The sequence below is a fragment of the Pollachius pollachius genome (assembly GCF_949987615.1).
Source record: "Pollachius pollachius genome assembly, chromosome: 1".
In the NCBI taxonomy this organism is placed as follows: domain Eukaryota; kingdom Metazoa; phylum Chordata; class Actinopteri; order Gadiformes; family Gadidae; genus Pollachius; species Pollachius pollachius.
The window spans coordinates 12646655-12672712 of NC_136934.1; the positions used below are offsets into that span (position 1 = coordinate 12646655).

Below are 26058 nucleotides of genomic sequence, written 5' to 3' on the forward strand. Positions count from 1 at the left end.
AGGCGGAGCACTTAAGTACACACACAATGTTATGAATGTTATAAAATGGCCAATCATTTGGCCAAATAATTTAGGAAATTTAGTATTACATAAAATTTCCACAATTACATAATTGACGGCAAGTTCAATAGAGTGCCTCATTTCCCCATTTTATAAATATTGGGTATCCAAAATGTAAGACTAAATTGTTTTTTACTGTTTCACCTGCATGATAAACATTAGAACCTTGTAAGGCTTCTAAAATTCAAAATAGTTCCAATGTTATATTATAAAGAATTTCATCTCCAGCCTATAATTTCTTCAATAAAAGATTCATCACCATTAACAGACACCAACTTAGGGGGGGATGTTTTGAGTTTAATGATAAGCAGGTCTTCAGACATAACCACCAGCAAAATAAACAAAAAACAAACCCTCACTCTTACATACAAACGCTCACTCAGACACAAAAACACTCGCTCACTCACTCACACACAAACACTCGCTCACTCACACACATACAAACACTAGCTCACTCACTCACTCACACAAACACTCACTCACACAAACACAAAACACAAAAACACTTGCTCACTCACACACAAACACTCGCTCACTCACTCACACACATACAAACACTAGCTCACTCACTCACTCACACAAACACAAAACACAAAAACACTTGCTCACTCACACACAAACACTCGCACACAAACAGAGGCAGTTTCTAAAAAAACCTGGCCTCTTCGGGGCGGTGTAATATCCTGCAAATTAAAATTCTACTCTAAAACATAAGGATGGGTGTAGGAGTGAGCGCACAGAGAGCCTGTACGCACACAGGGACGCCGTCCGGACCCGTTGTTGACCTTCATCCCAGACAACGTCAGTTTGTCAGTGCAAATTTATTAAAACTAATTAAAAAATAAAACTCACTAACAAACACTGGCCATGGGAGAGAAGTTATAGGTAAACAAAAAAGACATGGACAGCATGAGCCATGGCTTGTCTTTAAAAAGAATAAAAATTAACACCCTTAAAAAGCACTTCTGAGAAGTTTAGTTAAAATGATAACGAAATGAAACATAGATGAGACTCCATTTGGCTTCAAGTCAAGGCTCTGGGCGTCCCGGCCGACGCGCCCCACTGGCGGGCTGCCATGGTGTTACTTTCACACGTGTTGGGGTTTTAACTGAAGAACACCGTCCCTCTGGACCCGAGAACCACTACAAGGAGGGGGGGGCAGGGTCGATGTCGTCCACTCCGGAGGGATCCCTTCACTCCACTGGACTCCTCCGATGACCAGAACCGCCGATGTGCGAGTTCGCTAGGCTACCTGTGGAGCGCCGGGCAGTACAGACAAAACCACGCTTGATGAGGTATTCTTCAAAAACCTTTTCTACAGGAAATCTATAACCTGAATAACCTAAAAACCCAACTACTTGCACCCACCCGATTGTGGACCCAATATCACACTTTTGGGCTTCCTCTTCTTCTCCTCTAAGAAGAGTCCACCCTAGGCAGCACAACAAAGTGCTTGATTAATTACTTACATTCCTGCACAAACCAAGGAAACATCCTAGCACATGTGAAAGCGTGGCCACATGGGGCGTCATGTTTTTAGGCTTGAGTAATTTCAACACCAATGAAAGCCTTTAGTATCAAGTACAGGCAGGAGAAACTGTGAATCACACTGGAGTACTTCATACCTGCTTGTCTTTGTCTCTGTAATTCCTCATATAACCAGTAGATGAGGATGGTGAGGAGCCATAGGACGACATCTCATTTTTCGGCTTTCCTGCAAGACCAAAGAAATAAAATAAAAGTTGTTGGTAAAGGACTGCTTTAAGGATGTACAAAGTTGTAATTTCATCAGTAAGTATGTCTTAAAATGTTCAAATTGAATTCTTGTGGAAAACCGCAGACAAAAAAAAAAGGAGATTTACTTATTAATCCCAGATGGGAAATGTCACAGCAGAGACTACATGAACGGTCCAAATATTTCTAAAGAGATACACCATATTTTGAATACCAATAACGTAGTCAATAGCCAAAGAACCGGAAACCCACTAACAGTACCTGTGGGGCCTCTGTACTGGCTGCAGTCCTTCTTAATATGGGCGTGGGAGCCGCACAGGAAGCAGCAGCGTTTCTCTTCAGGTCTCTTCCAGCGCTCCCCCTGCCGCCCTCCCGGCTCCTTGGGGCTCTCCGCCAGATCCTGTCGGTCACGGGTGTTGTCCGTCCAGTTCTCCATGTCCCGCCTCTGCCTAGACCTGCACCCGCAGTACGTTCATCATCGATAGAGGACAGCAGAAACAGAGATATCACAGTATGCAAGGGGAATGCTCGGGACGTTATTGCGGCTGCCTTTGCTAACTGCATTAACATTTTTTTGCTAAATGCGTTGAGATATGCATCGCATATGGTGGATTTTAAAATTGAAATTAGAGGCCGGACGAGGACACACATGACACAAATTAAAACAAATCGAAATATATAAATGACCTACCTCTTGCGCATGGGGCAATCTTTCATGAAGTGCCCTATCTTGCCGCAGATCCGACAGCAGCGGTCGTTCGGAGCCAGCTCCCCTTCGGTGAGAACGTCCGGGTCGAAGAAGTACTCCTAGAACCCAACGCAACAGCCAGACAAAGAGGTCAGCGCTCAAGCTCTCTTCAGGCACAGGTCTCAGTGGAGGGCGAGCGGCTCAGGGCTTTGGGAAAACCCACCATGGGACTGGGGTACTCGGGAGGGTAGGCGGCGACCGGCGTGCCGAACACCTTCCTGCCGTTGATGAACGCCTTCATGATGAAGTTGGTCACTGTTGGAAGGAGAGAGGAAATGAAATGTAGCCGATGAAAAACAACAGTGCAGTCCCGAACAAATTAGGATTATGAGATTAAAGCAGAAGAGGGGAAACGTACTTCTTCTTGACAGACCAGATCCAAGGTTGTGATTCAGGTCGAATGGATCTGTGGAGACAAATATTTTACATTAATAGGGAAACATTTAACCTAACTATCAACTCAACGCACACTATTTCAACCAAGAGATTCTCAGCAAATGCAACAGGTTTCTTGGGGGGGGCAACGCTATTCGCCACATTATTAATAGTGAGTATTGATACAGCTCACAAGTTCAGGTTCTATTGGTCAAATACAAAGTTATTCAACTAGCAGTGAAACGTCAGATCTTCCGGCTACATCCAACGGCTGTGAGTGAATAACACCAGTAAGGAATGCACATCCATCCACAGATTTGAGAGCTAGCTACTGGGGACCCACCCTCAATGACGATGTACTTGGAGGTCCACTGCTTGTTGAAGGTGGTGAGAGGGGCCAGCTGGCGGATGCTGATCACGTGCTCCCTGAAGTCAAAGACCTCGGTGTAGAACTGTAGCAGACCCAGCCACAGCTGCCCTACCGTCTCCACATTCTTCCCATGCTGCGGCCAGCGACCGGGCTGCAGAAAGGGGCAAAGACATACGTGTAAAGGGACTTTAAACGCGGGTGGTGACAAGTTCCCCTGATTGCAACATGGAGTAGCCCGTCGAGGGGAAAACAGTTTAAAGCAACCTTTTTTTAATGCAAGAATACAAGGCTGAATTTTTTTTTTTTTTACAAAATGTGTTACCACAATGTGTACATGGCTGTGTTGTGTGACTATATAAATGCCATGGACAGAACATTTTAAAAAGGTTAGACATCAACATAACCAATTGCGTTTAAGTTCTAAAAACACCTGTAACAAACTCACACCAGAAACTATTTCTTGGACCAATAAAACATTCTGTACAAACTAAAACGACCATTCAGGTCTTTAAGAATGAAGAGATACAATATTGCAACATGCGTCATTTAAAAAAAAAAAGGACAAACCACAGGGGGTCCTACCAATACAACTCAAGGCCTCTTAAGGTCTGTTTGACTCAGTAACATTACTGATCAGCAGAGGAATGGAAACAAGCAAGTTTCACTTTTCAGTGTACTGAAACTCATCAACATAATCTGCTGATTAGCTTCTGTAAGCGCCAGGAATAGAGTGAAAAGCATTTAATGGTTACGCAATGGCCTTTGTTATTCATTTGTTGAAAATAAAGTGAGCTACATACTCTTGATGGCAAGCTATACTGTGCTGGGTTAAGACAGACATCTAAAAAGTATATAAACAGTAAGACACTCACCAGCGCTTTCAGGTCATCAAAGAAGTACACGTTCCAACCATCCACGAGCGCCTCTGGTTTCTTCTCGCCATCGTAAATCTGAGAGAAAACACATTATGATGTGTTGATATTTTTTATACAACGGTTTAGTCGTCCTTATTACCTCCATATATTTTTTGGGGATTCCCTTAACGATCTCCAAACGTTCAGATGACTACAAGAGGCATATTTTAGACTTCCCAAATCAAATCTTAACATTCTTTAAAAAGGGATCCATTAAAAAAAACATTTTAAGGGCTCATGTCATGCAATGAGCTCTTCAATAAAGACTGTGTCTGTAGAACATCTGAATGAATGAATTAACAATACTACCTCCTGAAGGACAGGAATGACCGGGGGGTTCCTCTGCTGGAGAAAGAACAGCGCCAGGAGAGTGTAGGCGTAGGAGGAGAGGCTGCCACGGGACGCGTCGCCAATGTCGCACATCTGCAATAGAACATTTTTTGTTTCTTTTACTAAGACTTTATTCAACTTGGTCCAAGTCCTACATGAAAGAAGGGTGGGAGAATTCACTATTCAGCCTGTGGCTTCACCTTGGCAAACACCTTCATCACATAACACAAGATCTTCACTCTCCAGTCGATGGCGGCATAGCAGGCCAGCAGGTGTGTGTTGTGGAGGGCCTGAAAAGGATGCATAACGGTTAAGGGGGAAGAGGTGGAGTCTAAGGATATGGAAGGTCAGGCAAATGACTTCTAAATCAAGGAAACAGTACACCACATCCAATTAGTTCAAGGTCCTCACCAGTGTGTTGTACAGACTGATGTCTCCTTCGAGGCCAGTGCGAACATGGTAGAACTTGACGATGGGCACCTTGGCTGTGGTAATAGGCAGGATGTTCCTCAAACCTTCAAGAACAGAGGAACCAAACTAGTAAGAACACACGCGCTATTTCCAGCGTCAGTTCAATTAGAGCACTGAAGTGAACAGAAACTAATGTTGCCCAAATATTTCACATTTGAGGGACAGGAAGAACAAAGAATAAATATTTATGCGACTTCTCTAACCTGGATGTTTCCGCAGCAGTCTCGCCAGGCTCTCGATAATACTGATGCAGTCCAGATCCTGCCGACCAATAAAACAGGGAAACAGATTGATTAAGTGGGTAAATTACACAATCACACCCTACCATATGTAGATTAATGAATGACTTTATGTTTGACATTAAATTCCCTTAATGCTACCATTTCCTGCAAACCATGGCTATATTGACTCCTGATTAAAAGAGATGTGATTAGACTATCAATGAACAGGATTCCAAGCCATGATCGTGTACGTACGTCTGCTGTCTCCTGTCCGTCCAGGACCATGCAGATGTCCAGGTCGCTCTGGCGGAAGCCAAATCCATTCTTGGATGAGCCAAATAGCTGCAATCTTGCTGATGGACAATAAAACACTTGGCCTAGGAAGAACACAGAAAGGAACAAGGCCCGTCCTCATCACTCTAAACTTACTTTTGTGCATGCAACCAAAAGTCAACACCAGCATTCCATGAAACAGAAACAACAACAGGGTCTCAGTTAATTCACCTGCAAACTGCTTTTGGATGAAGTTCTCCAGGTCTTGAAGGATGTGCTCTCGGACGCTGACCTCTGGTTTATCAGGGGCAAAGTCCTCTACAGAGACACAGGAACAACGGACAGGTTGACCCACCTACATCTTTTACTGGCGCCACAATCGTTTTATGGCCTCCACTGATGCGCAGGGAGCAGTATCATCCGATTGATTAAGCCACGAGCCATGGCATAATCAAGTCAAACGGGACTAGTTTGAAGGTCATCATCCTTGGTGAGTAATGGATTTCAAATGTGTGTTCCTTTTTACTGAATGAATCACCAAGCGGTACGTGGCTGGCAGATAAATAAGCTCCTCTACCATCAAGTCATCTTTTGATCAAACCACTTAATCACGTAATGCAGTAAAAATCAGTGAGACGGATTAAAAACATTGAAACGAGTTGATTGCACCAAGTATTTTGCTGATGCATACAGAAAGAGGAGCAGACGTACTGATGCACTGTTCGCAGATTTGGTTGAGCGTTTTGAGAAATCTCGCTGTCATGGTGGGCAACGGCTCCAGCTCCACTTTCTTGAACTCCTCTGGACAGTCTTTCTTCAGGTGGCCGTCCCGCTTGCACAAGCTGCAGACCACCATGTGGGACTGAGGGAGGAATGAAGCCAATCAAGAACAACAACATAGTAACCCTGCTTCCAAGTATCAATATATTTGATTAGCTAAATAAATAAACAAAAAATATCTCTGCCAACGGCCAGTTAAACAAAAACAAGGGATTAATGTACCTTGCCCCGAGCGAATGCCTGCCTAGTGAACTCGTAGCCTTGACTAACAGGCTTCTGGTTCTGGGTTTCAGGTCTCTCGACGCCGGCTCCGCCCTTCGCAACCTTGGGGGTCAGACTGGGAGGAGCCTGCTCCTCCTCGTCGTCCATGGAACCCGGCAGGTCAAAGTCCGGACCCTCCTCATCAGAAAGGAGCTCCTCCCCGGACATCTCGTCCAGCACAAAGAGCTCGTCATCCTCCGTGGTGACACTGTCCAGGTGGAGGCGGCCGTACACGTCGTCTTCGTCCTCCTCCTCCTGCTCTTGGTCCTCCTCTTCCTCCTCGTCATCGTCGTCATCGTCTTCGGAGAGGCTGCTTTTGCCCAGGTCCATTTTCTCCTTCTCCGAGTCGTTCTCCACCTCCTCCTCTTGTTCTATGATGCAGTCAGAGTCCAGCGGGTCTTGGGGGGGCGGCGGTATGGCGGCGGCGTCGCGCGGCCCAAGGCCGAGCTGGCCCACACCCTTCAGGAGCGGGGCCGCTGGGTCTGCCCTGGGGGCCTTGTCGGCCCTTGTGGGCCCACACGGTTTCTCTGACTTGTGGTTGGTGCTGGGAGAGTTGAGCGGCAGGGCGAAATACTTGTAGGTGTTTTTTAGGCAGTGGACGAAGTACTCGTACATCTGCGGACTGTTCATGGAGCGGGCGACGTTCCGTTTCACGGCAAAGGGGTCTGAAAGCAGAAAAAATACAAGCCGGGGGGAAAAAACAGGATCACGTTAAACACTTCATAATCGTTTTGTGACTGGATTCTGTACATTTCCTTTGAATTTTTTTCGAGCACAAGCAAAGGAACCAGACAGGCTCTCACCCTCCACCGCCATGCGTTTCTTTGGCCAATCTTTGGCCTCGCGGGAGAGGATCGCTTTGGTGCGCACGCTGATGACGTTGTCGACCATGTTGAACTCCAGCGAGTAGAAGCGGAGCATTTCGACCCAGAGCTGTCCGACAGCCACAGAGGAGAGATCCTTCTGGAACGCCAGGGGGACCTAAAGAGAACCCCCAACACACAAATACAGTGAAACAGTGCAATCCATTCATCAAACTACTCTACTATCCATTTTAAAAGTCACATGTAAACCGTTGTGAAAAAAGGTCAATCATCAGTTGATTATTGATGATGATGATCCAAATGGGTGTTATTGACAACAAGATGACAAACATGCAAGAATGTTGACTAACGATGGCCAACACCCATTCAACATGTTGGCAAACTTCATCTGACAGCGCCGTCCAACTCATCAACGGTTGTGGCATACGTTTATGTGTGTTTCTTAAATTCCTCTGCACAGGGTTGTGGTGGGAGTTTGGCTACCTTGCCCTTGGCGTGCAGTGAGGCGTCTTTGCCGGCGGGCGCATACGCCCAGTGCACGTATCCTTCCTCGAGGAGCGTGAGGCTGAAATCGGCCAACCTGCCCAGTGAGAACTCCTTGATCTGAGGGAAACGGAAGCAAATGAACTGGAGGGAATTAAGAACCAACTGCTCCAACGCCTTCATTGAGGTGGTGGTATTTATTTATCGAAAAAATAAAAGGAGGTGGAGGATATTCAAAAACACACCCACCTCAAAATTCAGATAGGTGGGCAGGAGCGGTTCTTCCCGCTGCTGCAGGAAGTAGATTACCATTAGGGCCAAGACGTAGGGCGGCAGGCCTCCCTCATCGGCACAGTCCAGCTGACAGATCTACGACAGCAGACGAAATCTCATCACCGACAGACATGTTCCGCTTCCTGCTAAACAGGCACGTCATCCAACATATCCCCGTCAGGGCTGGAGCAGGGGTTAAAATTAAACTTTTTTTCACCACCGTCCCGAAAAACATTTTGAACCGTCCCGAATTTTTCCCATAAATCTTTTTACATTTTGAGTTGTTACTTACTGATAATATAATAAAAACACAATACATTATTTTGATGAAAAAACATATTTATTTCCAGATGACAAGCAACACCCTCAGTCGCAGAACTGCGGTCTACGTGACCACAGTTTTGCGACTGTGGTCGCGGAGCAGCAGGCTCTCGCACTGCTTGCCGCTCGAGCAGCGCGAGACTGCCTAATATGCCATCTTATGCACGCCTTTTTCGCGGCACAGGTAAATTGCCTGCTTGAGCTAGAACCCCAATTTACCCTCCCGGACCCTGCACAAATTGGTGGTTTATTGGGTTTCATTCTGATGTAAATGCGACGGCTCCACGGTTCCAGGGGGGCTTGGGTAGCGGTGTTGCTCTACCCAATGATGATATGCTGCGTTGTCTCCAAAGAGACAACGCAGCATATCATCATGAGCAGTTCTAACTGAAAAGAAAGGAATCCGCGACCTGCTGATCATGTAAGAGAAGGTGAAACAAAGATGTTGAAAGATGGTGCGATCTACGAGAGAGACCAGAGGAACTGTCCTTACGAGGCTTTTGTCGGGGTAAAAAACAAGTGGTCAGCAAAATAAATAATATGTTGCGTTTTTGCACTTGTAAATAGTTAATGGCGCTTGTAGCCTACACTCAGACGTGAACTCATTCTTGCTTGCGGGTGTCTTCATTCATAAAAACATTCGGGAGCAGGGTTTCCCTTACATAGAACAATGTGTGGCGCAGCGCCACAGAATCAACACCGAGCGCCACAAATTGATTCTGCTTTTTTTTTTAAGCGATCTTGAAATATAAATATCGTTCCGTTCATTCATCTCCGCGTAGCACTCTTTCTCCCTGTCATTCTCGTTCACACACACACACACACAGAGACAAGCGCGCACACAGAGACAAGCGTGCATACATGCCAATGGTGCGCGGGTACACTACCACTTATTGGATAAACCTGAGTATCATATATGCACACGCACTGACAGCGGATTCGCCCGCTTCTCCTCTCAATGCGCCTACAAAGGCAAACCCGAAGCAGCGGGATATGTAAGGAATAATGTATAGAACGCCGGTAATTATCGGGAAAATAAGCCCTGACAGGGCGAATTTGCTTCGCCCTGAAGGGGCTTATTTTCGATCATGACCGGCGATGTTCTCTACATTATCCCGCTTATTACACGGCTACTTGCCAAAACGAAAAAATAACTTCACATGGTGTGTCTTTTTACAATTTATTTGATACCGCCATTCGTAGTGTTTATCAGCAGAGAAATAGTCCGCAAAAGACGTTGACGTCGCTTAGCAACCAAAGACGCTGGGGTTGACAAGTTACCGGTACTTGTGGAGTGATACCAAAGACGTCATTAGAGGCGAAAAATCTGTTGTTTTCCTTGACAGCGGTCAATTATACTCATGATTGTACTTAGCAACGGTGAATTATCAAATACAATTCACCACCGGAAGTTGTGAAGGGCCCATGCAAGTGAACGGAGTGTTCCATGGCATTGAGAAGACCCGTGTAATAATTGCGATTAATGTGAAATGAGAGAGAGAGAGAGACAGAGACAGAGAGAGAGATATATATATCTTTGACGGTGTTAGACCCCCAGGCCGTTCTGCCGGCGATTTTAATTCGCTCTGCAGCAGAGGCTGGAGATCGGGAAGATCGGGAGGTCTCCAGGTGGGCCGGTCCACTTTGAAAATTATTCTAAAGAGGTCTAGACTCCGTGCACAGCCCCGCCTTCTCCAGTGAACCAAGAAAGCCTGCGCCATGACGATTGGCGCGAGATTTTACCCACGCCAATCATCGCAGATTTTACCCCCTCTGTCTCACTGAACAACACAAACGCGAGCGCGCCAGCCAATTGAACGAAGCTCAGTCCTTTTTCCATTAAATAAGTATTTTCCATCGACAGTGAACACGTTCTGGTTCGCAGAAAGTGTTGAAAACTTAAACAGAAAAATGCCCACAAAAGTGCCCACAAAATTCTCTTTGTCCCGAGGTCGAATAAAAATCCTCCCAATGACAACAAATTACGTACCCGGGACGACGGGACGTCGTTAATTTTAATCCCTGGGCTGGAGTAGCTGGGGAAACTACAGTGATGAGTGGGACCGCGTGTGGGAGAACTTACCTGGGCCCAGTGTCTGAAGGCGATGACGAGTGGGAGGACGAGGGGCTGCTGATTGGCCAGAGCAGACAGGTAGGAGGTGGTCTGGCAGGCATGGTCATTCCCTGCACTCACTTTGCACACCAGCCGGCTGCGAGTGACAACAACTTACATGTTTTCCTCATGGAAAATTTTCAGGCGGTAGACACTCATTTCCTGCGATTCGAATTCCTGTTACAACAGCATTAACCAGTATTCTCAAAAGTTTAAAATAAAAATCGTAATAAAACTAAGTAAAAGGCTTGATGACAGGTGACGAATGAAGAAGAAACGCAGTCCACTCAACAAAACTGACAAAGCAGAGGGAAGTAAACGGAAATGGCTTAAATATCCAAACCAAACACTCACCTTTGTTTCTCTTTGCAGATAACCACAGGTACCCTTGCATGGAAATCAGCATCCAGGTCAACAAAGAGAGCTGGAAGCAAACGACATGTTCAAATAAAACGCCAATATTCATGCAACCACAGCTCATCGTAGTCTTTGGTGCGTTTGTCTCAGAGAAAACGAGACTCACGGCTGGCAGAGAGGCTCTCCCGGACCCGCAACAAGACCTCTGGCTGATGCATCTGTGAATACATTCCATGTCAAAGCCTTTACACAACATGAATGCCACACAAAACAGTGTTTGAATATGTCGAGCATAATGGTCAGAGATTTACCCCCCAAAAAGCATACACAAAAATAAACACGGTCACTCAATGTGGCACTACTCACGTGAAGGGGATACAGAATGTCAATGTTGATGTCTGCGTCCTTGAATCCAAACTTGGTGCAAGAGGATCCATACAGTCTGAGCTGTATTTCTACAACACATCAGAGAGCAAGAGAGCGAGAGAGAGAGAGGAAACAAGTGTTTGGAACATTTGCAACTGGTATTACACAGTAAGCAATTGTGGGCTAATAATTACAGCCAATGTGACGTAACCATTCTATTTCATTTTCCCCACACAGAACTTAGAACGTCATCTTATCTGCACTGGTGGCTTACCAGGCAGGACGGAGAGGAGCAGCTCCTGCATGGTGGAGACGATGTCCTGCCTCTTGGCCACGTCCTCCTCTGTCAGCCCCTGCGCCGTGAACACGGCCTGCAGGGCAGTGCCCACCTCCACCACCTGAGCCGGGCCTGGGGGCTTGATCTCAGTCAGCATCTCCTGCTCACGCTTCTCCTACAGACACATCAATACATGACAGAATGTTCTGCAAAGAGGGTTCAATGCCCTCAGACTGAACTTAAGAGTTTGATTACACTGTCCCATGACAGATGGTGGATATCGGTCCGTATGCCAGTACTGATGAGTGTCAGTTTAAGATTTATTAGCCAGAAGTAATTGCACATGCACACACAGATTTCAGCCTGGAATGCCAGACTTAAATATAGTAAGCCTAGATAGAGAAGGAAGCCTAGTCAGTGGTTGAGAAAGGTGAGGTCATACCCGGGCTCGCCTCTTGTGCCACTTGTCCTGTGAGTGTCTTTGGGCGGCGGACAATGACTCCAACAGCACATCACAAAGGGAGCAGGTGTACATCGCGTTTGGGTTGTTTCGGGCCCTCTGATTAAATAAAAAATAAGTAAAGACGTTATATCATAGGAAGTTTCTACACTTGGATGATTCCCCACATCAGACAAAACTCTGTTCTTTCAACCATTATTTGGGCAGGTTTCCTGCATTCACCGTCACCTTTTTAAGGCGAGAGATCTGGTCTTGGAAAAGCAGCTCCTCCGCTTCCTGAAGGAGTTGCAACTCTTTGGCGGAGAGCGTTGACTCATCGATCACCGGACCCTGATCTTCCTCTCCAAACCCCCTCCGTCGGTCACGGTTCCTACGCCTTCCTCCTAGAGAGAAACAAAAAACATCGAACCATTATTGCAAAAACGAAGACCCATTACAAGCATGCTAATTGACTGGGCCTACTTCATCGGTTGTACTTACCAGAATTATGAACGGCATCAGCAGGTTCCCTGTTCCCATAGTCCCTTTCATCCCTCATGTGTTCCCCCTTCCTCCATTGTTGCGGTTGTTGTTGCTGCTGCTGCTGCTGCTGCTGATGCTTCGGGTGCCCTCTCCAGCCATCTCCCCGAACTTCCCTGTTCTGGGACCCAGGAAAACTTCGGACGCCCTGCTGCTGTGAGGGACTGTGCCCACCTCTGAAGCCGCCAGGGGAGCTACTCAAAGGACCCATCCCACCTTTGTTGGGGCTGGGGCGGTATGGTACTCCTCCTCCTCCCTGGTTCTTCCGGTTCTGTTGACCTCCAGCTGGTATAGGGTTGTAGCCATGTCTACTCTCTTGGGATCTCCAGGTGTCTGCCTCATCTGTGGCTGTGTTCCTCAGCCGAGAGCCTTGTTTATCAGAGCGTGGCCGGCCTGGCTCTTCCATAGTCTTGAATTAAAACTAAAACATTTAAATAAATTAATGTTCAATGAAACGATATCCCCTCTACGATCGAATCATAAATTCAGTCCATTCAGTCAAATGAGATGCATGTATTATTAGCTCAAAACTTACCTTAATGAATTCTAAAATATAAACAGATTTCTTCCGCCGTAATTTAATCCATGACATTCGGCTCGAGTAGATAATGTGCAGTCAACCGTTATTTAACGAAGTGTAACGTTAGTTCCATTGATCCAGTTTATACTTTCAAATAAATTAAGTTGTTGTGTTGAACGATGGTTAAAAAAATGGCACCGTTGTGTAGTACCACTAAGTAGCAAGGCATCAACTACCACCATGACATTGCCCTAGCTAAGCCTTCCGAAAGCAATTGTTGCATGGCGGTCCTGTGCTTAAATCACATGCAAGTTATTCTCAACTTGATACTCAGCAAATACAAGTTATATCATATCACATTACATAAGTAAAAATTGCGTATCGAGGCCACCCAGCAATCTACCTAGCAAGCTGCGGCTAATATTAGCTGGCAGGTCGTTCTCACAGATTTGTTGCTATCTTGGCAGCTAGCTGTAAGGAAATAGAGCTAAGTTAGCAGAAAAACGTTGATTCAATTCACACATCCGATTACGAATTACCTGTTGCGTTTATGTGGTCAGCATATTTGGGCACAAACTCAAGCCTTGCTCAGCTCTGACTGTGCATGTTCCCTTGTCTTGCGCTTGAGTTTCAAAGGGGTGGGGTAAAATTGTTGTTTTCTAGACGTCATTTGGAAAAACGTGACGTAAAGGATTGCGATTGGCTGCTGTTTTCGTGACGCCGAAGCAAGGCGGTTCGACTCTGGCATTAAAAAATTTGAGATGTAAAAGCACCACCTAGTGTCCGGGCGGAGAATAGGTCTGACCGTTTCTTATTCAACAAAGCCTGTAAAGTTGATAATATCCATCCTGCACATACAAAACTGACTACAAATGTACAGCAAATCACTTACATTGGATAGCCGAGATGTGTATTTCGCGTTCTCCCTTCTCTGCCCCACAACGCTTATAGGACCCGTAGTGAAAAATCCAATCACTATAGTCAAACAAATCCGACCTTGGATTGAGTGATGCACTATTGGACATAGTGCCAGTTGTTGTTGTTGTTGTTGTTATCTTGTCTTCTTCTTCTTCTCCTTTAATTTAAACTTATTCAATTAATCTAATCCGGAAATCGCCATTTAACTTTAGTTAAGATGAACCATTAGTTTAGATCATTAGTTACATTGAAATTAACTAATTTTGCTTAGACGAATGTTTCATATATATTTTTTAAAAACCTTTCTTATTTTGGGGGAAGGTACTGTTTAATCTCGTTCCTTATATTAAACTACTATTACTTTATTAATAAACGTCATAATAATCATCATGATAATAATGTTAGACATTTATATAGCACTTTTGATAACACAAAGCCTGTAAGTATTTTTCTATGGAGCCAGTATCCTGGCCATAATTCAAACCTGAAAAAAAAAGTTTCAAAGGCTTACAAAATCAACTGCGCAGGTCGCTTGTTATTCTTGTCATCGGCAGAGCACTGTCAATCACGCACAGCCCGGTCAACGGCACATGTGATTGGAATGTACGTCAGCAGAGAGCAACCAATAGGTTTATAGCCAAATGGTCCCGCCCCCGGGAACGTTTTTTTTTCCTTTTTGCAGATCAACGATTTCAGACCTGTGAATGTCAGGAGTTTCAAAACAAATGCGCGGCAGAACACTGCCAATAATCACGTGACTCAAAGCTTGCGCCTGTGTCAAATCTCTGAAAAGTCAGTGCTGAAAAAACACATTGCAATGGTGTAAATTAACACCTTTACAAGTTTTTAAAAATAAATATTCAACCTTTCAAAACTTATTTTTCGATGTATGAACACCTGTTTGCAGAATCCCATTTACAAGGTTTCAAAACCGGGAAACAATGAAATACACTGTTAGAACAGTGCCAGATTTGAAACTCTGCAAATGCGCTGGTGTCATTTTTTAAACTTTGAAAATGTGTTTATGAAACAAAATTTACTTTAAAAATGTGTTGGTGAAATTGATGAAGATAAAATAGAACACAAAATCATGTTTGCAGATGTTTTTAAAAAAAATTCAAGCTATAATCTCTTTTTTCATTGTTGCAAAACCTTTTTTACAAGGTGTTGAGTTTTCAAAGCCAGACTTACAAGCCTTTGAAACTTTTTTTTTCAGGTTTGAATTGTGGCAGGATACTGGCTCCATATTTTTCCTACTGGGCTGGACATGCATTGTTTAATTTTTTGGTTGACTGCATGTCTAACCTGGTAGGAGAATTATCTTAATGCCCTACCATCAAGACATAACACATAAGATATTTTATTTGTCAAATAAAAGTATATTTGGTTAACTCTCAGAGACCAGCAGCAATGGAAAACAAGATAAATAAACAAAAGTAATATGGTGAGGTAGCGTCTATCTATATGTAATAAATAAAAGGCACTTTGTTGAGGTAAACGGTGACAGTGTTGAGAAAGTATTCCACAACAAATGCATGGTAGTTCAAAACAATATAAACGTTATTAATAATCCCTGGGAGGCCCCCTTGACCCAGTTGAGGTGGCAGGACAGGAGCATGATGGCAAAGCTATCATCCCTTTGCAATATCAATATTCCCTATCTGCTAATTGAACTGAGTGAAGGCGGCACTGTCCGTGTGCTTTTCACATTATTTGGCCCCTTTAAACGGTGTAACACCAACTGTGTGTGAATGAATGAATCTAAAAGTTTTAAGAACCAAAAATACTTGGACCTTTCTAGGTATCAAATGGGGGTTGATTGTTTCCAAAAAAAATGCAATGATTTATTATAATTATATCATAGATGTTAAGCACTTCCAGGTGGTAATCCCAATCAACCCAAGTGAAGACATCTAAAGCTTGACTTAGGACATCATGCTCTTTGTGGCTCCCAAACTGACGAAAGTCTGTCCTCAGGTAACTGTGCACAGCCCCAAAAAGCATTCCCTCTAGAAAAGGTGGAGCAAACTTGATTGGTAATAATTGGCCCAACTGCTTTCCATGTATCAGCATTGAAATCCTCCTTGAGGTAAAGCCCTTTCAAAAGAAGTTCCAAAGGTACCAACCTCTGTCCAGAAACTCCCTGCGAACAGCGCTCAAGTCCACAAGCTTTAAACAAAGTCGAATTATGGAGCTACTCTTCTCAGCGTATCAACACTACTCTGCACTCTGGTCTTCAGCTCCAACTACAGTAGCAGCAGCAAAAAATGTGATCTATGAAAGATATAAATTCGGGTTCTGCAAACAGGACACTGATGAACCAAAAGACAGTTTCCTGTCTTTTGCAAGTGAGAATACCAAAAGGCAGCTGCTTGAAAGAGAGCTGACGCTACCAGCAGCGGTTGAAATGTGTCGTCTGGCAGAACTGACTGAGAAGCACATGAAAACTATGGAGAGCCCACAAGTGCAGACAGACAGTGTGGACGAAGCAGACAAGCAAAATGAGAGACGTAAAACACACGACAAGAGAGGAAGGGATCTAAAGTTCGCTTGCAAATACTGTGGAAACAGCCACAAGCGGGGCAGAGCGCAGTGCCCAGCCTACGGTAAGACATGCCGAGTGTGTGGCGTCAGGCTAGTAACAAGACAAAAATGGTGAATGTGCTGGAAGATATGGCGCAAGGGGACAAAGATAAGGATAACATGTTCCTAGCCACAGAATGCATCAGCAACTTGAAATCAAAGGGGCTCAAATGGTTCATGCACCTGCGTTTCAGCAAGAAAAGGCAAGCATGTCAGCAAGTGCCACTTGTAACGTGATGAGCAAAAAGATCAAAGAGAAGTTGTCACCTGGAACAGCGCTACACCCAAGCACAACCAATCTGAAACTATATTCTGGGGAAACTATACTGTCGCAGGGGAGATTCCACACAGATTGTGTCATTAGAGGAGAAAAGCACGGCCTGGTCTTTGAGGTAGTGGAAACTCAGCAGGAGCCTATCCTCTCTGGGGCCACATGCGAGCACCTAGGCCTAATGGCATTCACAATCCCTGAGGAGCTGCATCAAGTAGAGGCAAATCAGTGCGCGCCCCTCACTAAAGAGCAGCTGCTAACCAACTACACTGAAGTCTTCATGGACCCAATCGGGTCAGTCCCAGGGGAAATACACTTTGAGCTGGATCCAAATGTATCTCAGTACAATGTGTACCTCGAAATGTTCCAGTAGCATTGAGGGAGAAGGTCAAGGAAGAGCTAGACAGGCACATCAGAGCAGGCAATATCCCACCAGTGAGCGAGCCCACAGCGTGGATAAGTGACTGTCGCAAAACCAGAAAAAATAAGACTCTGCATTGACCCCAAACCCCTTAACCAAGCATTGCTGAGGTCTCACTATCAAGTACCAATGCTGGAGGATGTGTTGTACAAGCTACCCAAGGCTAGTATTTTCACACTGGTGGATGCTCCCTGAGCAATGCAGAGCTGTGAAGCTGAGACTGAGCGAGCGCAAGCTGCAGTTCAAACTTAAAGCGATCCACCTCCACGGACAGATACTGTCCTCAGAAGGACTGAAGATCGACCCAGAGAAAACAGTGGCTGTGTTGGAGATGCCGACTCCTACGGCTGCAAAAGCTGTGCAACACTTCATCGGGTTCGTGACATACCTGGCAAGATTTCTGCCGAAGCTCACGGAGGTCTGTGATACAATCCGCAGACTCCTAGAGAAGGACACAGAATGGCACTGGCTAGCCAAACATGACGACGCAGTGCGTGAAATAAAGCGACTGGTCTCCAATAGACGTGTTCTCAAATACTATGAAGTCACAAAGCCTGTCACTGTCCAGAGTGATGCCAGCATGAATGGGCTGGGATGCTGCTTGCTGCAAGGGGGGCAGCCTGTGGCTTTTGCCTCGAGAGCCCTGACACAAACGGAGCAGAACTATGCTCCAATCGAGAAAGAGTGTTTGAGCATAGTCTTCGCATGTCAAAGACTCCACCAATATTTATATGGCAGAGAAACGGTCACTGCAGAAACAGATCACAAACCACTGATCACGATCTTCAAGGATCCCCTTCTGAATGCAATGAAACATCTCCAGGGTATGCTGATGCAGCTGCAGTGTTACAACCTCGATGAGGTGTAAAAGCCTGGGCCAGAAATGTACGTCAGTGACACCTTAAGTCAAGCTTCTCTGCCGCACCAGGGGCCAGACACCCCACATGTGCGTCATGCAGTGTTTTCCACCCAGACAGAGTATGCACAGCTGGACTAAGCCCAGCGCCTGAATGTCACTTCTTTCAGATTCCGTCAAATAGCACAGCACACAGGAACGGATGATGTACTCCAAGAGCTGAAGATAGTGATCCTGGATGGTTGGCCTGACTTCAAGGAGAATACCCCACTGGCAGTGCGGGACTACTGGCCCTTACGGGATGAGCTGAATGTGCAAAATGATGTGCTATACAGAGGCCAGTGCGTCATTATCCCAAAGGCCCTGAGAGCAGAGCTGCTCAAGCGGATGCACTCTAGCCACATAGGTGGCGAGCCAACTGCTCAATATGCAATGAGTACGCAAGGAATCAGCAGAAGGAACCCATGATGTCGCATGAGATACCTACACGTCCATGGCAAACGGTGAGCATGGACATCTACTCATATGCAGGCAAAGAATTTTTCATCCTTGTAGACCAGTACTCGGATTACTGGGTAATCTACCCTCTTTCAGACCTATCAGCCGCTTATCATGCGCTGCAGAGCCCAGTTTGCGTGTTATGGGCAGCCGGACAGAGTGATCACTGATAATGGCCCACAGTTTGCGTGTGAACAATTCAGGAAGTTTGCAACAAACTTGGGTTTTACCCATGTCACATCCTCCCATCATCCGAAATCAAACGGCAAGGCTGAAGCAGCTGTGAAAATAGTGAAATCACTCTGCAAGCGGGCAATAGCAGAGGGCACAGATTAGGGATGTCCAGAACCGATACTTCGGTACCAAGTCGATGCGACAATTCTAAAAACGTGACGGTACTCGTTTTTCTATAGTATACCGGGAATGCAATTCCTCGGGACGTCATGTGGGCAGCATATACACGTCTGCCGTTAAATGCCAAAAGAACACGGAAGATGGCAACTGCAGCTGCAGCGAGTGCAACAGCTCCGCCTCGACTCGGTTCTCCGTCTCAACCGTAGGGCTAGAACCGAGCGAAAAGACTATAACCAGCCCCCCTTTCCGTTTCCGGTCAAATAATGAATCTTCCAACAGAAATCAACGGATTAACAAAATGCCAAATAAAACAAGACAGAAACTGAATTTCGCTATGATACTTCTTTATATCGATGTTCAAAAGAAGAAGGAATAATGCCTCAGATTGCACTATATTTTATTTTGAAATATTTTAAGATTTTATTCATACATTGGATGGACATCTTGAGTAAAGTTTTAATTTTATGTGGACACAAGCTATTTCTATTTTATTTACTATCCATGTTTAAAAGAAGAAGGAATAATGCCTCAGTTTGCACTTTAAATTGTTTGCCACTGTTCTTTCTTATAATGTTATTGTGGTTTATTTTTATTCATTACTTGAAGGCTACATGCCAGTGCCACTGCTTTTTGTAATGTTTTTAATAAATGAGTGTATGTTGAAGTACATGGGATTTATTGCTTTGTTTTTGTTTTTCACCGTGGTATCGAATTGGGTATTCGGTATCGAATTGGGTATTCGATACCACGGCGCTTTTCAGCTGAAGCTGTGCTTCAGCTGAGCGCTTTTCTGACCCTGTTCAGAACAGTCTTGAACAGGGTCATATGACTGGGAAGTCAGCCGCAGCCGAGACCAGGCATGGGTCAGGCCAGGGTGAACCAGAAGGGACCTAAGACGCACACCCCCCAAGCAGTCTGGCTCCACGCACCCCGAGTACAGCACTGCCTGGACTGTTGATATAGAGTTATGTTATGTAATTACAGCCCATGTTCGAATGTGATGCTATTATAACAATAGGTTGTTTATATAGGGTTATGTTATTACAGCCTGCAATGGTGATTGAGAAGCGAAGAGTTCAAAGTGTTTAATAACAGAACATTAATCTAAAGGAAGGAAGATGTTATGGATGTTGAGTATTGAGCATCTAGCGACACCTAGTGTCTTTGTCATTTTATGCTGAAGCAAGCCCATAATGCTTTGCGGCCGTTGTGGACTTTTTCATTCAATGAACAACTTCTGTAGAATTTCGTCGGTTGAAATGTATGCTGCTGTTCAACTTATTGGCCTGTTGGTTATTCTTTCAGGGGTCGTGTTTGGAGGTGAGTAAAAAGTAAACTATAGTACCGGTACTTTTGTTCAACGTAAAGGCTGCTGGCCACTGATTACACAGTGACGCTACTGGACGAGCGCGACGTCCGAGCCTACACCTGGTGTGGCGCCGAAAAGGGATTCTCCGTCTGAAATCTCATCACCTCTCCGCGTTATATCAGTATTTATAATGTGTCTGTGGTTGTGTCTGTAACTTGCCAGAGAGGGGCGGGTCAGGTTGGAGTGTGGCGGTGTGGCTTGCGTCCACCGTACCATGCGCTAGTGTTTACAGTGGATGTTTCGCAATGACTCGGATTCATAATATAATCCTGAGGCGCACACAGCATTTGGCCGTGTTCTGTAAATATTCTAGAACACTCCGGGTGCTCCGGCGGGAGTCCTGGAGCTCTATATTTAAATAAGTAAGAGATAATGTATAGAACGCCGTTCATTATCGGGAAAATAAGCCCCGACAGGGCGAACCGGTGTTTCAGTTCAACGAGTGGCTATGTTAACTGGTGGTGGTGACCATAAACCGAATGCATCGCTCGTTGTCGTGGCTACGGCAGCTGTGTTGGAAATCAGGAAAAGACTCGTACCTGTCCTTGCGAATGGCTCTCTTTTGGTTGGTTTTTCAGTAAAATTTCAAAAAAATACCCATCTCATTAATGTTTTTTTTAAATAAGAAGTATATATATATAATTATTTTTTTAATCATGCATTAACAAAGTACAAAACTGTCGTTTTTATTTTTATATATATATATATATAAAATTCAATACCTTGGTAGTCAAGGCGGGGCGCTATTGTTGTTAAAAAACACTGTTAGGCGCTCTTTCGCTATCTTTTCGGTCCCCTGATGTGGTGTAGTCTCTTGCTCTGGATGAAAGGTCCCCCACTGTCACCTCATAAAGTGGAATTTTCATGCAATGGGACATTTTAAAGGATTTATGTACGATTATGTTTGTAAACAAACTTTTTGTATATTGGAACGACTTTGTATTTAGATTTTTGTTCTGCTTGTTTAAAATTTGTATGATACATTTCAATCAAACCCCTTTCAGAGATGAATTGCTATGGAATATCAACCAAAAAAATCCTTTTTGCACGAAAAAATAAAATACAATTCACTCTGTCTGTACAGTCTCTTTATCCATACCTGTACACGTGTAGATGTAGGGTTTTCAATTTGAGCAATAAAGTAATCTAAAATGCCTGTTTCCTCTTGCAAGGTTTTCTTTGTCTTTTTTGTAGCAGTTTAGCAAAAACAATTCTTTGTATGGTAATTTGTTGGGTTTTAATTTTATCTCTGGCTTTAAAAACTAAAACTGAATTTTGATGTTTCCAGATGATCAGAATAAACCAAGGGGGGGAAGAAACACTACTGTCTTCACCAGAGAAGGAGAAAATGCCACCTTACCATGTTACCTGGATCCTTCGGACCTGAACCCTCCAGCGTTTGACTGGAAGAAAGACCTCCAGGACGTCTTCATCTACCTAAATGGCTTGCATGATTATACAAATGGCAAGGAGGGACAAGACCTCCAGTTCAAGGGAAGGGTGAGCCTGGCCCCAGGGGGGCTGCAGGCTGGAAGTGCCTCAGTGATCTTGTCCAAAGTGACCGAGAAGGACATCGGAGTATACAAGTGTATCCGTCTGCCCAAGGAACAGATAAGTTGGATCCATCTGAAAATGGGTACGTTTTTGGTACCCTTGCTCCTAGCTCTTACCTTACCTACTTTTTAAGTCAAGGATTCTCCGTAAAAACAAAAGAGGCTGAAACTGACCTTGATCTATTGAATGCGCATGTAGATTTCTCTGTTAGAACATTGTTGGAAAGAATTGAGATATTAGTACACAACTCAACAAAATATATAACATGCTAGACGTTTTTTGGTGTTGCATATTATACCTTTAAGTCAAATCTACAACTCGACAAACTGAGTCAAAACAATTAAATCCTTCATATCTCTCCCAACTTATTCACCAATGACCTTGATAAAAAATTAATGACACCTCATTTACACTCTATTTTGTAACCGCTATGATTTCCATTTGTCATTCGATTTTTGCGAGAGGTAGGACCACCAGGTAGGCCTAGCAGGTGTAGGGCCAGGCCACACCTATCATGATATCCTGACCGAGTGCCCTCCTCCTCCTGCCTACAGTTGTGGATCCTCTGTTGACGCTGAGTATTGAAGAGGACAGGCTATCGTGTGTCTCTAAAGGAGGCCAACCCCAGCCCAGGGGTCTGGTTTTGCAGTACCAGGACGGAGCTGAGGTCGGTGCAACAAACTCAACAGACAGTAGCGGCCGCTACAGTCTGCATCTGAACCTGAGAGTTACCAAGCCAGGGAACTACACCTGTCTGGCATCACAGGGAGACATCAACCCTGCTCGAGTTACGAGACAATATTTTGGTGAGTGTTACCAACTCAGCCGTCTTGGCTTTGATGTTTTTTTTAGAGCAGTTAAGAACACAAACATGTTTATGTGGTAATAATCAAGTGTAGGATAACGTTGTTCTCTCCTTTTGTTCAGGCAATCGGCAGTCATCGACCATCAACTTGATCATCATGATTGTTACTTATGTGGTTGCGGTAATCATTATAGTGGGTTATATGCATTCTTTTGAAAGCTAAGCCTTGTGGGCACATATCCGTAAAAACGGAGTATTATAAATTCATGTTTATTTTTAGGTTATTCTCTGTAGTTACAGAAATTCAGAAGTACTGTAGTTTACGATGCCCCCAAAACGCATCGTGGGCGCATGCACGGCAGACAGCCGATGACACGGCAGCACAGAGAAAGTTAAGGGACGCACACACGCAAACTGCGATAGTAGTTTATTGATGAAGGAAATTATATAGATTGTCGTGTTCTTGAAGAAAGTAGTTCAATCCGGGTCGCTTTTAACTCACTTTATTTGTTAAAGTATTTCGGTATGGTAACTATGAAGCAAAAGGATGGAATTGTATTTAACACGCGTGGAGAGCGATGGCAGCGCCATCTTCCAGCCCCGGGGGAACGGCTCTCAACGGGGCTGCCATATGTCTCTGACCTCATCTGACTCCCGCTCCCCGTTTGTATCAAGTAGTCGTGGCCTATGTGAAGTAGGCATGGCCTATGTGACGTATTGGCTCCGGCTTCCTCACCTGTCTAAAGGTGCTGCCATCTGTGGCTGGAGTAGTTATTGCAGCTTATATGTTGGTCCTGCTCCCCTTGTGGCTATGTATAGTAATTACAGCTTATATGTTTGATCCTGCTTCCTTGTGGCTATGTGGAGGTAATGCAGCTTGTGTGTTCGATCCTGCTTACTTGTGGCTATGTGGGGGCAGCTTATGTGCTTAAAATACGTAACAAGACAAGACGTCCACACAAACCCGCTGGCATCATTTTGTTGTCTTGTGAAGTCAGACTACTTCAGAAAAGGTAGTCTGACGTCAGGAAGAGCGGAACGTTCACTTGTTTTGGAGAAAATGGCAAAAACATAGGATTTTACCCCTTTCCTCCTTGTTTTTAATACCTGAATCTTTTTTTAAATTATTTATTTCTCCTCCTCTATGGAGGTACAACTATTTATTCGGCTTAGCAAAGTTTTTTTTTTTATTCTGCCATATTGGTGTGCGTGTCTGCGTACTGTTGGGTATGGACACATACCCTGCTGCTCCTCCACATGTGAAGTTCCTAACGGAAGAATAAATTGAATTCTCTTTAAATTGGGTCCACCGTACCATGCGCTAGTGTTTACAGTGGATGTTTCGCAATGACTCGGATTCATAATATAATCCTGAGGCGCACACAGCATTTGGCCGTGTTCTGTAAATATTCTAGAACACTCCGGGTGCTCCGGCGGGAGTCCTGGAGCTCTATATTTAAATAAGTAAGAGATAATGTATAGAACGCCGTTCATTATCGGGAAAATAAGCCCCGACAGGGCGAACCGGTGTTTCAGTTCAACGAGTGGCTATGTTAACTGGTGGTGGTGACCATAAACCGAATGCATCGCTCGTTGTCGTGGCTACGGCAGCTGTGTTGGAAATCAGGAAAAGACTCGTACCTGTCCTTGCGAATGGCTCTCTTTTGGTTGGTTTTTCAGTAAAATTTCAAAAAAATACCCATCTCATTAATGTTTTTTTTAAATAAGAAGTATATATATATAATTATTTTTTTAATCATGCATTAACAAAGTACAAAACTGTCGTTTTTATTTTTATATATATATATATATAAAATTCAATACCTTGGTAGTCAAGGCGGGGCGCTATTGTTGTTAAAAAACACTGTTAGGCGCTCTTTCGCTATCTTTTCGGTCCCCTGATGTGGTGTAGTCTCTTGCTCTGGATGAAAGGTCCCCCACTGTCACCTCATAAAGTGGAATTTTCATGCAATGGGACATTTTAAAGGATTTATGTACGATTATGTTTGTAAACAAACTTTTTGTATATTGGAACGACTTTGTATTTAGATTTTTGTTCTGCTTGTTTAAAATTTGTATGATACATTTCAATCAAACCCCTTTCAGAGATGAATTGCTATGGAATATCAACCAAAAAAATCCTTTTTGCACGAAAAAATAAAATACAATTCACTCTGTCTGTACAGTCTCTTTATCCATACCTGTACACGTGTAGATGTAGGGTTTTCAATTTGAGCAATTAAGTAATCTAAAATGCCTGTTTCCTCTTGCAAGGTTTTCTTTGTCTTTTTTGTAGCAGTTTAGCAAAAACAATTCTTTGTATGGTAATTTGTTGGGTTTTAATTTTATCTCTGGCTTTAAAAACTAAAACTGAATTTTGATGTTTCCAGATGATCAGAATAAACCAAGGGGGGGAAGAAACACTACTGTCTTCACCAGAGAAGGAGAAAATGCCACCTTACCATGTTACCTGGATCCTTCGGACCTGAACCCTCCAGCGTTTGACTGGAAGAAAGACCTCCAGGACGTCTTCATCTACCTAAATGGCTTGCATGATTATACAAATGGCAAGGAGGGACAAGACCTCCAGTTCAAGGGAAGGGTGAGCCTGGCCCCAGGGGGGCTGCAGGCTGGAAGTGCCTCAGTGATCTTGTCCAAAGTGACCGAGAAGGACATCGGAGTATACAAGTGTATCCGTCTGCCCAAGGAACAGATAAGTTGGATCCATCTGAAAATGGGTACGTTTTTGGTACCCTTGCTCCTAGCACTTACCTTACCTACTTTTTAAGTCAAGGATTCTCCGTAAAAACAAAAGAGGCTGAAACTGACCTTGATCTATTGAATGCGCATGTAGATTTCTCTGTTAGAACATTGTTGGAAAGAATTGAGATATTAGTACACAACTCAACAAAATATATAACATGCTAGACGTTTTTTGGTGTTGCATATTATACCTTTAAGTCAAATCTACAACTCGACAAACTGAGTCAAAACAATTAAATCCTTCATATCTCTCCCAACTTATTCACCAATGACCTTGATAAAAAATTAATGACACCTCATTTACACTCTATTTTGTAACCGCTATGATTTCCATTTGTCATTCGATTTTTGCGAGAGGTAGGACCACCAGGTAGGCCTAGCAGGTGTAGGGCCAGGCCACACCTATCATGATATCCTGACCGAGTGCCCTCCTCCTCCTGCCTACAGTTGTGGATCCTCTGTTGACGCTGAGTATTGAAGAGGACAGGCTATCGTGTGTCTCTAAAGGAGGCCAACCCCAGCCCAGGGGTCTGGTTTTGCAGTACCAGGACGGAGCTGAGGTCGGTGCAACAAACTCAACAGACAGTAGCGGCCGCTACAGTCTGCATCTGAACCT

At 44.3% G+C, this 26058-nt stretch overlaps 1 protein-coding gene across 2 annotated transcripts; it reads right to left on the reverse strand.

The window, feature by feature from the left end:
• Nucleotides 1-342: 342 nt before the first annotated feature.
• tut7 (terminal uridylyl transferase 7) lies at nucleotides 343-13685 on the reverse strand. Of its 2 annotated transcripts, XM_079752282.1 has the most exons (29): nucleotides 13590-13685; nucleotides 12492-12951; nucleotides 12240-12394; nucleotides 11994-12110; nucleotides 11549-11726; nucleotides 11275-11363; nucleotides 11075-11126; nucleotides 10906-10975; nucleotides 10522-10648; nucleotides 8094-8213; nucleotides 7845-7964; nucleotides 7341-7518; nucleotides 6499-7202; nucleotides 6208-6358; nucleotides 5728-5814; nucleotides 5479-5600; nucleotides 5206-5263; nucleotides 4943-5046; nucleotides 4732-4821; nucleotides 4511-4624; nucleotides 4160-4237; nucleotides 3261-3438; nucleotides 2901-2948; nucleotides 2706-2797; nucleotides 2486-2601; nucleotides 2056-2249; nucleotides 1686-1774; nucleotides 1429-1492; nucleotides 343-1312 (listed from the first exon to the last, which is right to left on the reverse strand). In XM_079752282.1, exons 2-29 carry the CDS (start codon nucleotides 12934-12936, stop codon nucleotides 1254-1256), a joined length of 3999 nt encoding a protein of 1332 aa, XP_079608408.1. In that variant the 5' UTR covers nucleotides 12937-12951; nucleotides 13590-13685; the 3' UTR covers nucleotides 343-1253. The 2 variants fall into 2 exon arrangements, with proteins under 2 accessions (XP_079608408.1, XP_079608409.1); XM_079752283.1 differs by lacking the exon at nucleotides 1429-1492.
• Nucleotides 13686-26058: the final 12373 nt, after the last annotated feature.

Bases quoted from the DNA above. Each gene is read 5' to 3' on its own strand.
- tut7 (XM_079752282.1), bottom strand. From the start codon at position 12,936: ATGGAAGAGCCAGGCCGGCCACGCTCTGATAAACAAGGCTCTCGGCTG. The intron at 7,203-7,340 runs GTGAGAGCCTGT...TTCTGCTTTCAG, and splicing joins GAAACGCATGGCGGTGGAGG to ACCCCTTTGCCGTGAAACGG. The intron at 3,439-4,159 runs GTGAGTGTCTTA...CCCTTTCTGCAG, and splicing joins TTGATGACCTGAAAGCGCTG to CCCGGTCGCTGGCCGCAGCA.